The sequence below is a fragment of the Acartia tonsa genome, chromosome 2 (genome assembly GCF_053477335.1).
Source record: "Acartia tonsa isolate MP-2025a chromosome 2, ASM5347733v1, whole genome shotgun sequence".
Classification (NCBI taxonomy): domain Eukaryota; kingdom Metazoa; phylum Arthropoda; class Copepoda; order Calanoida; family Acartiidae; genus Acartia; species Acartia tonsa.
In genome coordinates this window covers 5,486,547-5,501,901 of record NC_137261.1, presented here as the reverse complement: position 1 = coordinate 5,501,901, position 15,355 = coordinate 5,486,547, and the positions used below count along the sequence as shown (strand labels likewise).

General features: G+C 33.9%; 2 protein-coding genes across 4 annotated transcripts in view; one reads left to right on the top strand and one right to left on the bottom strand.

The window, feature by feature from the left end:
• Positions 1-15,355, bottom strand: part of SsRbeta (signal sequence receptor beta) — a 417,378-nt gene that overhangs the window by 300,480 nt on the left and 101,543 nt on the right. The gene's annotated exons all lie outside the window — the stretch shown is intronic.
• The window catches only part of LOC145334433 (uncharacterized), a 45,199-nt gene that overhangs the window by 16,547 nt on the left and 13,297 nt on the right, over positions 1-15,355 (top strand). Inside the window, exons 4-12 of the mRNA XM_080179892.1 lie at positions 189-347; positions 2,231-2,335; positions 3,871-3,951; positions 4,699-4,767; positions 8,795-8,947; positions 9,192-9,300; positions 12,120-12,169; positions 12,765-12,953; positions 13,324-13,563. Coding sequence (XP_080036018.1) covers positions 189-347; positions 2,231-2,335; positions 3,871-3,951; positions 4,699-4,767; positions 8,795-8,947; positions 9,192-9,300; positions 12,120-12,169; positions 12,765-12,953; positions 13,324-13,563 — 1,155 coding nt within the window. The remainder of the gene's footprint in view (positions 1-188; positions 348-2,230; positions 2,336-3,870; positions 3,952-4,698; positions 4,768-8,794; positions 8,948-9,191; positions 9,301-12,119; positions 12,170-12,764; positions 12,954-13,323; positions 13,564-15,355) is intronic.

The window sequence follows — 15,355 nt, the reverse complement described above, 5'->3', positions numbered from 1 at the left end:
CTCAAATTAAAACCCTATTTGATTGTTTGAAAATATTTTTAAAAGTAGAGATTTCCACAGTTCGGTAAGGTTAAGACTTAAAGTTCTTTTTAATATTGTAAAAGATTGGTTTTCCTTAGGTTTACATGCGGCTGAGACGCGGCGGCCGACCATGTTTTTTACTTTTTTAAATTAAACACATTTTTAAGGTGCAATGTGAGAAGACAAGTGTACGAGTGAACATCAAGTTTGACCGGCCATTCTACGGAATTATTTTCAGCAAAGGATTCTACTCAGATCCAAACTGTGTACACCTTCCATCTGGCAGTGGCACTATCACTGCAACCTTTGAAATATTTTTAAACCAGGTAATTTTTAAAAGCGATTTTTTAACACAATTTTACATGTGATATAATTATTCTATTTATCTTATTTTCGGAATATTGATTCCTAGGACAACATAGTACAATGTACAATGTGAAGCTTCTCTATAATTAAGTCAAAAACATGTAATTGAAATTTGCCCCGTTTTTTATATCCAAAACGTGTATATTCTTAAATGTATACTGTATTTAAGCAGTTTTTCAACAAATTTAAACAATTTTGTTTAGACTTACATATTTATGCTCAGCTTAGTGTGTTCTGACATTCTACAACTTTAAATGTCCGTTTGTCAACCATTTGAGAGCTTCGCTTTTATGGAAGTTGTTATCCTTGTTATTTAGAAGAATATATGGCTTCGTCCATATACCCGTTTTATATTTTCATTTTATTTGATCTTCCTAATTTTAGTGGCACATCTTTGTTTTTACAATATTAAGAATTAAGAAATTTGAAATTTTACCTTGTTTTATTTTTTCCCAGTAGCTACACCCCTAGAGGCCTCATGGGGCTCTTGAGTAGGGTGGTGGTGCGGGGTTGGATTTAACCCCTCATTTTTTTTTTTTGGGGGGGGGGGGTACAGTTACACCCTCCAAAATAGTTATAAATCTTACCAGGACCTATTGTAAAGAGGTGAACTGAAATTAGTTTCCGAATGTGAACACATTTTCCTAGGTGTTTCCCAATCCTATCTCAATATTTGCTACTAGCTAAAAAACCTTCAAACTTCCAAAAAAAAAAATCTAAATTTGAAAAATTAAAACTTTGAATGTATAATGTATAAATCGTTAATACATTCAAATTTTGATTTTTTTTTTGAAGTTTGAAGGTTTTTTAGCTAGTAGCAAATATTGAGATAGGATTGGGAAACACCTAGGAAAATGTGTTCACATTCGGAAACTAATTTCAGTTCATCTGTAAAGAGGAACCATATCGGATCATTGGTTAGCGAGATCCTTCGGTACAGACAAATATATATCCTGTTACTTTCATATAAGGATTGTAGGTACTTTTCACATTACAAAATTAAATTTATCCTCTTTCATATAATATTTACAAAAGATTAAAACAACTTGATTGTTGATATGCTTTACTTATAACATTATCCTAATGGTACTGTAAATCCTCATTAAAAAATATAATAGGCTATTTATTACCTAATATGTAATAGCAAATAAAATCAACATGTTGAAATAGACGTTCAAACTTTCTGATTGTTTCTAATTATTTATTAGTTTACTACTTATTTATAGGAAGATTCTAACTTTCGCCCTTTTGTTGCTAAAACTTTTTTTTGAAATCATGTGGCATTATAATAAGATAGCGTTTTGTTTAATAATTGGTAAAAGAAAAAAAAATTTACTCGTTGTATGAATAGGTATGTTTTGTACAATTCTATTATTTTGATTAAAACAAATATGATGTAACTTTTCCCAGAGCAAATATTTCAATAAATATAAAAAGTACGATAAAATATGAATATTTTCACTATGGCTTCGAAACCAAATAATATTCGATGGATTAAAAACGGTTCTCAGCAATGCTGAAAGATCATTTTTAGCATCGTATAACAAACAATTTTCCATGAATATTAAAATGAAATAAATACCAGTTTTGTTAGCCCGAGCTTTCTGCCCTCGAGGCTGATAAAACTGGTTTTAATCTTACAATTTTTCATTTAAGGAAAGGTTTCTAAAATACGGTAATAGATTATTTTTTGAATCCAGCCTTTGTTTAATTATTTTATTTTAACAAAAATAAAGCAGAAGTGTTTTGGTTTAAATTCCCTTCTTTCACAAAAAAAGATCAATATATTTTCCACTGCCCTTTCTCTCAATCCTGAAAAAAATTGAAAAATTGTATAATTTAGTGTGGAATGTCAAGCAGCGGAAACACCGACACAAACGGTCAGCCCAACCCTGCGGGAAGCTTTGTGGAGAACACAGTCATCATTCAGTATGATCCCCTTGTACAGGTAGGAATATGAAACATTGGAAAATCTGTTTGGCCTCCAATAAGTTCTTATGCTGTTACTCAAGATCGTCCATGGGAAAATGAGATTTTTTTCTGTAATTATTAGCAACTAGCCACAACGTCCCTAAAGGCATCTAGTAGAGTGGTGAGGATTGAATTTTATTTTTATTTTATTTTTAAAATAAAAAGTAAGAGTACCCTCCCTAGCGAGATCCTTCGGTACACACAGACAGAGATCCTGTTACTTAGGATATCTGCCAAAAGATTTCCTTTTTTTTCCCACAAAGCCCTCAAGAGAAATACAACTTTTGGTCTTTAAGAAATATTCCTAATACCTTACACTTTAATTTCATGTTAAATAAAAGTGTAGATTCTAGGATAACTTAAACTGACATTTCACTTTTCCAAAAATAAAGAGTTGAATAAATAATGTAAAATCCAATTCGAGTTCATTTTGCTACATAAGCTTATACATAGACCAAGGCATGGGGGTTAATGGATAATGCAAATACTCTTTCTGATTTGTATTTTTGTATTTGCCATTTCAAAAGTCAACAAATTTTTATTCAAAGCGTGACTTTTTAGCCTACTTAAGACCAAAATGTGACTGTCTATCTTATTTGTTAAAAGCGAAGCTTTTCTATAATTAGGGTCGGTCCAAACGTCCATCACAGAGAGATAGCTTTTTTCGTTAATTTAGGCATGTTAGAATTTTCCTATCGATTTCAAACTTTGGATGTTTTTACCGTTTAATTTATCTTTAGGGACGATTGGTTTTACTAACTACATGCGTTTATGCATTGAGCCATGAAAAAAGGAATAAGACAATGGACGATAAATGTAAACACCATTTATGATAAACCAAAATATCCCTTTCATGTAGATGAAAATTATTGGCCGTGAAGTTTTTACACTGATACTCAATACCAACTAATGTCGATCCAACATCCTAAAGTTTTACAGCTAAGGCTTTTTAGAATGAATAAATATATTGGGGGCAAATAAATTACATACAACAGTGAGCCTTGACGTGACATGTTGAGCCTTGTATGTATGTACATCTACAGTCCAGCTGTACCATCTAACTTTGGACATAAGTACAAATACTCTTCTAAGTTCAAATAAAATATGAAATTCAAATGAATTAATATTTTAGAATAAGAATTTATTTTTCCAAGGAAGCTTTTAGTTAATTAAATACAAAAGAATGTATTATGTAAAAAATGTATTCTTATTAAGATTATAACTTATTAGCTTATATTTCTAAAAATATCTTATTTTAAATTTTCTTGCAGCGTATTTTTGTAATATTTCTAATTTTTTTGCTATTATATTAAAAGTTAGTTCTAAAGCAAATAAAATCAAAAACACAAAAAATAGACATTTAGGGCTGTTTTTTAAAGGCATGTTCGTCGGCCTTCAGCAATCTTTAGCCATTGTCTATCTGATACTGAGCCCGAATCTTTAAAAGTTCTTCTATTTCTACTATTTTATTCATTATCTATCAGAGGTTTAACTGTGATATAAAATGTTTAGGAAGTTTGGGACCAGGCTCGTAAACTGAGATGTACTTGGTATGATTACTACGAGAAGAGTGTCACCTTCAGACCATTCCAGGTATGATTACTATGAGAAGAGTGTCATCTTCAGACCATTCTAGGTATGATTACTATGAGAAGAGTGTCATCTTCAGACCACTCCAGGTAAGATTACTATGAGAAGAGTGTCACCTTCAGACCATTCCAGGTATGATTACTATGAGAAGAGTGTCATCTTCAGACCATTCCAGGTAAGATTACTATGAGAAGTGTGTCACCTTCAGACCATTCCAGGTATGATAACTATGACAAGAGTGTCACCTTCAGACCATTCCAGGTATGATTACTATGAGAAGAGTGTCATCTTCAGACCATTCCAGGTAAGATTACTATGAGAAGTGTGTCACCTTCAGACCATTCCAGGTATGATAACTATGACAAGAGTGTCACCTTCAGACCATTCCAGGTATGATTACTATGAGAAGAGTGTCATCTTCAGACCATTCCAGGTAAGATTACTATGAGAAGTGTGTCACCTTCAGACCACTCCAGGTAAGATTACTATGAGAAGAGTGTCACCTTCAGACCATTCCAGGTAAGATTACTATGAGAAGTGTGTCACCTTCAGACCACTCCAGGTAAGATTACTATGAGAAGAGTGTCACCTTCAGACTATTCCAGGTATTATTAAGGTTATATATTCTATTATATTCATGGTGGACAAGAATTGCGCTTGTAAACATTTCACGTTTTACAATTAAAAAAACCGTATAAAACCTAAAAGTCTTATTAAAATAAATATAATAAGTACAAATTTCTTGCTTAGGTTGATATGATAAACGCAGTTACAGCCAACTTCTTGGGAGACAACCTCCAATGTTGGATGCAAATTCAGGTAAGGATTAATTTTACCTGCACGACTTATCTTCAGCGTGTATAACATGTCTATTCGTCAGTCTTTACGTCACTCGGTACCCTGTCACATGGCCAATCGGTCACTTTAGCTAAGGAAATCTTCCTTGAATATTAAGTGGTTTAAAATTAAAAAAAAAAAAATGGCTCAAAATTTAAAAAATACTACTCTAACTAAAAATGTCGCGCCTCTGACTTAGCAGTAGTAGGAGCCATTATTAACGTCTTTAGTTATGGCAAGTTGTTGAACCGTATCGAGGTTTGAACCTATCGCCTCCCCAAAGACTAGCGAATACGTGGGTTATATTTAACGTATATATTCAAACTTGAAACAAAATCTACATACAGGCCGTTGTAAGACACATCACACTAAAACTTTTCTTTTGTTAAAAAAAACGTGCAATATTTTTCTTTAAAAATGAATTCTTATAATCCTTTTGTGTGAATACGTCACATTGTTATATGATACCTACTCTTATTCATATTGCGAAAATAAAACGTTTTTCTCGTATTCATTCGAATCCGGTGGATAAGAACCAGTTCTCATCCATACGAAAAAACTATCTCTAGCATCGTATTATATCCAGTTTTCTACGAATATAAAAATGTACAATCATAATATTAAAACCAGTTTTTTTAGCCCTGAAGTACATAATTGTATATAATTGTACATTATATATCCGCGGAAAGCTGTTTATAATACGATGCGAGAAATAACTATTATGCTCTTTAAACTTTAATATGACGTGTTCAATATCTATAATACAAAGTAGAACGATGTCTGTCCGTCTGTCCGTCCGTCTGTCTGTCCGTCCGTCCCTTAAGATCTCGGTAACCACTGAACCAATCGGATTCTACTCTTCAGGGTATATACCTATTGGTCCTGTGGTGGTTTTAAGCTATTTTCTTGGGGGGTGGGACACCCCCAACCCCACCAAAAATAAAAAAAATCCCCCCATTTTTTTTTTTTTTTTTTTTTTTTTTTTTTGTAGAAGAATTCTTTTGTAGAAATATTCTTTTGTAGAAGAATTCTTTTGTAGAAGATTTCTTTTGTAGAAAATTTCTTTTGTAGAAGATTTCTTTAATTCTTCTTATTTTTTTTTTTGAATTTTTTGTTGTTGTCATCTCTTGGGGCAAAGCCCCTAGAGGCTAGGGGCGAAGCCGCTAGTATACTAATATAGTATATCGAAAAAAAAATTTTAATTTGAAAATAGAACTGTCGTACTATCCTATTATATAAAGTAGTAAGCGTATTTTGTCTGTCCCTAAGGATCTCGCTAACCGCTTTACGGATATTGTTCTCCTTTACAGTGAAGCTTCTTATAGGTCCTGGGAAGGTTTTAAACTATTTTGGGGAGGGTTTCTTCATCCCCCTCCCCCATAAAAAAATATTTTTTACTCTTTTGAATTTGAAATTTCAAATGGGATAAGGTTGACTTTTCCTCCTCCTACCTTAAGTGCCCCTAAAGGTTTCTAGGGGCGTAGCCGCTAGTGTATAGTTATTTCAACACACATTACGTATATTTGTTTAAAAATTATTTTAGGGTAGGGATAGGCTGATATTGTGATATTGTTTGACGTATTATCTATAATACAAAGTAGCTTGATGTCTGTCCGTCTGTCCGTCTGACCGTCTGACCGTCTTTCCGTCTGTCTGTCCGTCTGTCTGTCCCTTAAGATCTCAGTAACCACTGAACCGATCGGATTCTACTCTTCAGGGTATATACCTATTGGTCCTGTGGTGATTTTAAGCTATTTTCTTGGGGGGTGGGACACCCCCAACCCCCCCAAAAACAAAAAAAATCCCCCCCATTTTTTTTTTTTTTTTTTTTTGTAAGAAATATCCTTGGTCCTTTGTAGAAGATTCCCTTTGTGGAAGATTTCCGTTGTAGAAGATTTCCTTTGTGGAATATTTCCTTTGTAGAAGATTTCCTTTGTGGAATATTTCCTTTGTAGAAGATTTCCTTGGTCCTTACAAATTTCACCTTACACTTTTTTTACCATCTCTTGGGTCAAAGCCCCTAGAGGCTAGGGGCGAAGCCGCTAGTATAATTACTATAGTAAGCCACTAGCATTCAGGGGCATGGGCATAGCCTAAAACCATCAAAAACTTCAATCTAAAAATATTGCCTGAAACCATCTTAGGACCTTTTTGAAGCTTTACTAAAATAGAAACTCAGTTTTCAGACTGGCAAGATCTTTATGAATAAAGGAAAACCTACTTTTTGAAATCTTAAATTTGGATTGAAAGATATCTTTGCTACTCCCACTATTATTCTTTGTCATAAACATCATTTTTGTCATTGATTATGAGATTAATGTTATTAGTTCATTTTGGTCTTAATGCTTAAGAAATTTTGAAAAAAATGATATATATTGAATATATAAAAAATTATCATTAATTAAGGTTGCTATTTCCACTGTCATTTATTAGCCAATTCGTTCATCTAGTAAAAAGGGGGGCAATAGGGTTAAGGGGGGGGGGGGGGGTTAGGGTAGATTGTTATTTGAGCCCACTTTATATAAAACTGGCATGGTGTAAGATCCAAGAAAAAAATAAATCATTTATGTATATCTGTTATATGATCATTTTTAACATATTATGTCGACATAAATTTTCATCTGTATGTCAACATAAAGGTTTCAGGTTTAACATGATAATAAACTTTTTATGGTATAGACACCTTGGGCTTTGAACAAAAAAAGTTTTTAAAAGTTTTGGATAAAAGTTCGTCTTTGATGTTGGTAATCATTAAATTTTCAAACCCTTTAAAGTAAATGAAGGTCTAGAGGAAGCAGCTTATAGTGCCTAATAAAAAATGACGTCATACAATACAAATGATCAATGACAGGCTAGCATATATTTTACCATTGGTCAATATAAATGTATACTGGCCTATCATTGGTCATTTGTATTGTATGATGTCATTGTTTATTAGGCACTATTTGCTGCTACTGTCTGGAGTTTAAAGTTTAAATTATAAAGACTAATTTTTATCTGTTTGTAACTTAATATTTCTAAAATTTCCATATTATAATCATTAGGAAGCTTTGTCGAATTTTTTTTCTGTGCGGTTAATAATAAATATAGCCGGATGGTCTATCTAAATAAGTTTTAAGTAAATTCTAACTTCTTACCATGCATTTTGCGAGCATTATATGGACAAACTGAGAGGATAAGTAGGGGTTTGAATAGCTTTGCTTTACTATAATATTCTAACTCATTGATTTTATTTTCAAAATTAATACCCACTTCAAGATAACATAGAAACAACTAATCTAGTTTCTTTTATTTTTTATGAAGGTTGATTATTTTAAGGGCTAGATTTATTTTATAGCTATTATTCTTTAGATATATTCTATGTCATACATGCATTGTTCTAAATTTTGATAATTATTTTCAAAATTAAAATTACAAACGGAGACATTCATATTCAAAGGAAGTATCCTTTTAATAGACAATTATTTTTAAATCAATAAAGTTCAAAAATGAAAGCTATTAAAAGTGGCTTACTCAGATTATGACGTAAAAAAAAAATTAACCAATGAGATGCCAGTATACACTATAATTGACCAATGGTAAAATTTATAGTGGCCTCTCATTGGTTAATTTTTTTGACGTCATAATCTGAGTCGGCCACTTTTACTAGCTGCTTTAGATTTCTTTTTCGTCATTTGTGCCTCTAAAAAAAAGGGTCTCCAAAAAGTCATGAATTTCGAAATTTTGGCTATTTTAAATTTTTAATATTTTACTCCAGGTATCATAATAGTTATTTATCGCATCGTATGTTAGACAGCTTTCCGCGGATATTAAAATGAAAACTTTTAAGATCCAAAACAGTTTTATTGGCCGGGAACATATCTCGAGGTAAAAAAACTGGTTTTAATTTTATGAGTTTTATTCCTGCGGATATAAATCGGTTTCGAAGGCGCACTGAAAAATATTTTTTTCTTTCAGACGAAAAGTCAAAAGTTTCCATCTTAATAAACTAATCTTGTTTAATATTAAGGTTGGCAAAGGCCCCTGGTCCAGCGAGGTGAGCGGCATCGTGAAGATCGGGCAGACCATGACCATGGTGCTGGGTATCAAGGACGAGGAGAACAAGTTTGATATGTTGGTCAGAAACTGTGTCGCTCATGATGGAAAACGTTCACCCATCCAGGCATTGTGTCAAATAAAAAAAATAAAATTTGAAAAGAGAGGAGACAGGGAAATGGTTTGAAGGGGAGAGAGGGGAAAAGAAGGAGAGGGAGAAAGAGAGAGAGAGAGAGTAAGTAAGAGAGAGTGGATGTCTGTGTGTGTGTGAGAGAGAGAGAGACAAAGAAACTTTAAAAAACAAAAAGACAAATAATAGAGAAATGTCCAAGAAGGGCTTAATAGAAATATTTGACATGACTCTTATTTAGCTTGTTGATGAGCTGGGGTGTGTAACTCGCCCGAAGATTATGTCAAAATTTCAGAAAATGAAAAATTTCGGCAGCTCCGCTTCCGTCGTCTCATACGCTTTCTTCCAGGAATAGTTAGCAACTAATCACGTTACGTTGTGACGTCACAAGTTCACAACACGTACTTTATTAAGTTAATAGAATTTGCGCTCCTACCTTCTAGGGGCTCTGTGTTTAAAAAAGGCAAGATTGGGGCAGATAAATAGCCTAAAACCATCCCAAGGCTTGATTAAAAGGAAAACACCCTAAAACTATCCCGGGAACCTATGTGAAGCTTCCCTAAAAGAGAGCAGTAGAACGGTTCTGTAATTATCGAAATCTTAAGCTTCAGACAAAAAAAAACTTACTACTTTGTGTAATACTAGCGGCTCCGCCCCTAGCCTCTATGGACATTGCCCCAAGAGGTTTTAACAACTGAATTTATCGTATTTTAGATCTTAAAAGAAAAAGTAAAAAAAAATTTTTTTTTTTCGGGGGGGCGGTTAGTCGAATCCTCTTTTTTAATTTCAGTTTTAAAAAGAGTTTTTTTTTGGGGGGGGGATTTCTTATTTTTGGGTGCGTTTGGGTTGCCCCCCCCCCCCCCCCCCCGAGATAATAGCTTAAAACCATCACAGGAACAGTAAATATACAATATTCCCTGAAGAGTAGAGCTTAATCGGTTCAGTGGTTAGTGAGCTCAAAAGCTTCAGACAGACGGACAGACAGACATGGTTCTACTTTGTATAAACCAACACACATTATTTGAAAAAAATGCAAATAAAATTGTCAATGAAAATTGAGAAGGGCAATACATTTTGATAAAATAATGATTATTAGCTTATTATGAAATAATTGTAGCATAAAAATAGCATTCATAAACTTTTTTTCAATGATGATTTAAAAAATCGGAAACATTTATCTAAATAGGCTATTTTTAGATGATATTATCTAAAAAATAGACCAATTAAGATATAGAAGAAGTTTAACCAATAATGTGCGTCATAAATTTATTATCTGAAAAAATATGAATATTTATGTTACAATGAATAATAAAAAAACTAAAATATTTTTAGAATGACGACTACAAAATTAATTCTTATTATAAATCAAGTGTATTTATTTTTTTGTGGTTGCATAGGCGTCCAAGGGGGGGGGTAATGGGCCATTTGGCACCCCCAAACGATTTTGGGGGTGCCGTAGGCACCCCCAAAATTTTGTGAACAATACCCCCCCCCAAAAAAAATTAACCCCTACCTTGGGGGTGCCTACGGCACCCCCAACGATTTTGGGGGGGGTATTTACCCCCCCCAAACCATTTTGGGGGGGGTAATTACCCCCCCCAAAATAAATGTTCTTTAAAAAAAAATTTTGGGGGGGGGGTATTTACCCCCCCCAAATTGAATGTTCTTTAAAAAAAAATTTTACTGATAGTTTATTTTAGGATAGGTTATATTGGTTTAGGTGATTGCCCCACATGGTTAAGCAATTGGCCCCCCGCAGGGGCTAGAAATAGGAGAGAAGCTTGTGTGAAAAAAACGAAGAAACGCCCCTTAAAGAGCGTTGCCACAAAAGGGACTATACCCCAATATAGTCCAACCAGTTAAAACAGTTCTTAACCATGATAACAAAAAATTTAATAGTTTGATCATGTTTTATTTGCTTGGGCCTTTATAAGGGCTAAAACCATCCCGGGGATCTATGATGTAATTGTAAAGCACTGAAGATTCCATAAAATAGATACCTAACTAAATTAAATATTTCATTAAATAATGAAAAAGAATTTCTATAGGCGATTTCTTTTGGGAGGATGTCAGGGTGTCTCAAAACTAGTTATAAAACTTACCAGGACCTATAAGACGCTTCACTTTAAAGTATAATCATATTGGTTCATTGGTTAGTGAGTTAATTATTGTATTTTTATGTTCTAAAGAATGAGATACTACTATATATTTGAATAGTAGTGGCGCCCTTAGCATCTAAGAACTCGTGTTTTCTAAAGGGTAAAAAGGGAGGAGAAAAATAGCCTAAAACCACTCAAAGGATTGACCTATAATAGTGTGGAACCATCATGGGATCTATGTGAAGCTTTCCTAAAAAAGGAGAACTCAGTATAAAAGTAATGAAATCTGAAGCTATAGTCAAATAAACCTTACTTACTACTTTATGTTATAGGATAGTACTTATTAACTTAATAGATTAGGTAGGTGCTTTTTTTACATAATTAAATTACCCCCCCCAAAAATTTTACCCCCGGGGTAAATTAGTTTGGGGGGGGTAATTACCCCCCCCAACAGATTTGGGGGGAGTATTTACCCCCCCCAACAGACTTTAGGGGGGGTAATTACCCCCCCCAATCAAATTTTACCCCCGGGGTAAACATTTTGGGGGGGGTAAAAAAAAATTTCGGCGCGCTTCGCGCGCCATTTTACCCCCCCCAAACACGAATTACCCCCCCCCCTAAAATTTTTTACCCCCCCCCAAAAAAAAAGCTTGGACGCCCCTGTGTGGTTGCTTTTGTTTTATTAACTATAGGCCTTGCCCAAAGATTATAGTGACTTTGAATTTAAAGAGGTAAAAAAGTGGCCGAAATAGCATGAAACTATCCAAATTCTTAAACCTAAAATATGCCTAAAACCATTCTGGGTTCTATGTGAAGCTTCCACAAAAAGGAGAATTCAATAAGTTCAGTAGTTTAAGGTTTAGACAATACACTAATATCTACGCTTAAAGCCATGCCTAATTGTCATTTAAATCACTATAACAAAATATAAATGAATTGGATGGTCTTATAAATCAAAATTTATGCATCAAAACAATAAGAAAACCAATATTTTTAATCGGATGCACCAAAAACCAACATTTTACAGACAGTTGCAGTGAAACTAATTACTAACTCTTTTTGCGTGCAGGCATTCAAGTTTCCAGATTCTATGAACGTTCATTTCCAGTGTGTCATCCAGGTAAGCTGTTTTAGTTGGAGAAAAAAGATGTTTATGGCTTTACATTATCGGTCCTTCCCCTTAAAGTTCATGACGGGCAATGACCCCCCCCCCTTTTTGTTTTGAAATAAAATTTAAAAAAGGAAAAATTAACCCCTCACCTATTTCAAATTTATTTTTAAGAAAGGGTGATATTTTTGGGATCTTCTTTGGGTTCTGTGCCAAAAAAAGCCCATTCAAGGGGAAACGCCACATTACCAATTTATTTCTTGGATATATGGATAGAACATTAATTCTAACAAATAATGAAGTGTAAAATGTAACAGTGTAAATTCTAACAATACTAAAATTTTATTTGTCATGTTTAAGAATTAAATAGTTTTGTCAAGGTTTCATTGTACAGCTTCAATTCAACATTTTAAAAATCATCTCTTTTCTATATGGATTTATTAGTTGATTACCATGTACTCTCATAAAATGAAACAAATAGCTCGGGAGGATCACGCCCATCCACCCCATTTACTCTATCCCCTCCCCTTCTAGTGGATAAACGAACTGACCAATAACTGTATATAATATAAATATATCCACGTATTTTCCATATCCATTTTTCTAGGTGTGCAGATTTAACTGTCCTGACCCCGTGTGCTCTAACGCCGACTCTCCGGATATCTTCAGCGGCGGCGCCGACCAGTCTGCCCCCAGATTCGGTGTTGATCCCCGCAGTCCACGACCAGCCGGTCTTGTCATTGGAGAGGAAGAGCTGGACCAACTGAGGGCTCCTGCTGGCTCCAGATCTTTCGAGGTATAATATAAACTAATTAGCGGATACGCCAATAGAAGGCTCCAGGTGCACTTGATGTAAACGGAGAAAGGGGGGAGGGGTAAATTTAGCCTAAAAAGTATGTTTTTTTTTTGGTGGGGGGGGGGGTTATATTATTTTATTTAATGGGAGATTTGGGGTACCCTCCAACCATGGACGTCCAAGTTTCTATTTTGAGAAAGGTAAATGTCAAGGAGGAGGGGGTTAATCCTAATTTTTTAACCACCTAAAATTTTTTACCACGTAAAATATGCTATAGAGGTGGTTTTAAAGATCTTTAAAAAAAGGCAATCATAGACTATTAGACATCTCCTTTTTATATGAAAAGTAAATGGTTTATTATACCCTCCAGGTAAATCCTGGTGCTGAAGGCCGTCGTGTGGATGGTGGACCAGTTCCTCCCCCCAATGCACTCAGGCTTCCCCCCAATGTTGCTTCCAGACCTGAGCTGCAAAAGAAACTTGGAGAGCTGCTAGACGCCAAGGCGAGACAGGAGCGGCTACTGTTTGAGAAGCAGAAGCTGATTGCAGCTGCCAGAGCAGCCCAGGAACAGCAGAAGAAGCTGCTGGCTGCTAAAAATATTAATGCAAAGGTAATATAATTAAAGTTTAGAGTCTATAGAATCTTACATCTAATCCTAAACAGGGCTATAGGTTACGAAATTACGGACGGACAAACCCTAAATGTAGAAAAGCTCCAATTTTAAATAATATAAATAGTTGTGGTAGTTTATTGTTTGTGATTTAATTATTAAAAATGAGATTAGCTCTAGGGGGAATTCATTTTATTTCCTATTCATGAATACAATTTTTGCTAGTTTTGTTTTAATGAAATACGTGCAAATTTAAATCCCCCTTCCCGCCCTTTTTGTTTTTGTTAAATTATATAATATGTAAATAAAAATTTTAATTACAGACAAAAAACCGTACTTATAGAAATCATAGAAAAAAACCCTATATTTTAGAAAAAGCATTGTATGGACTTAGGAAGAATTTAAAATTGGGAAGAAATATTGATTTAGTTCCCACTGACCTTTCACTGTATATTTCAGAGAAGCATAGTTAGGTCTATAACATGAAATGCAGAAGGGGTCTAAATGAAATGATAGGGGATATTATCAATACTGTTTTAAATTTCCTTGTAAATGGAAATGAATATTTAAACAGATGAATTTTGAAATCAATCGGAACTAAACTTAATTAAAACAAGTATAGTTATATCCATTAGCAGCACAACATTAAAACATATAAAAACACCGAAATATTTGAGAAGTAAAAAGAAAAGTGTCAAGAGAGCAAAATATATTTTACTTTCCGAGATTTTAATGTTCCATTTAACAGTACAGTAAAAAATAGTCGTATTTTCTTAAAATAGAATAAAAAAACACACGATAAAAGTTCTTTGTCGCATCGTATTATAGACAGCTTTCCGTGGATGTAAAAATGATAGATTACAGCCAGTTTTGTAATACCGGGCAAACTTTATTTTCATTTTAATTTTTGTAGAAAATTGTCTGTAATACGATTATATACATCATTTTTCGGTATAGCTGTTCAAGCCCAGTGGATATTAATCAGTTTCAAAGCCATACAATTAGTCATTTTTCGCATCGTATTATAAACAGCTTTCCTCGGATATAAAAATGTACAATTATAAGATTAAAACCAGTTTTATAAAAACTGGATATACTACAATGCTATACATAACTTTCAGTATGGCTGAGAACCTGTTCTAATGCAGTGGATATTAATTGGTTTCGAAGCGATACTTGAAAATGTAGTTGTGGACGGACGGACACATTAAATTTAGAGTAGCAGCGCTACTAAAATCTTCATTTAAAATTTAAAATATTTAATCTATTATTTTCTATTGAATAACGAGATTATTGTACAATTTTAAATACTAATTAGTGCAGCCAGTCTATAAGTTTGGTGTGAATGTCTTTCCGTCATCTAAAATGAGTTGGCTGCGGCTGCATTAGATTTTGGTGACTGGAGCAGAGTGTGAGGCTTGTGTGAGGCCTAAAATGCCGCGTAGTTGATTGTGGCACGGCTGCTGAGCCCTATTAATGTTTTTAGTCATATTCTGAAATATGAACTATAAACTTGTTTTTAAAGATAGGGAGGAAATAGTTATCTCAAATTACAATTTCTAGAAAGAAAAAAATATTTTTGCTCAAGTTTTTATCATAATCTTCCAAAATACAGTTAGTATGTTGGAACAGACTTTCGAGTGGAAGATGTATAATGAACAACCACCTAGTTGTCATCCTCCTACACAATTAATGTGGTCAAATGTTAAAAAAAGTATTTTTGACTTGAAAGTTGGCGCGCGAAGCGCGCAAATTCTTTTTTTTTCACACCCACTTAAATTTAGGTAGGGCG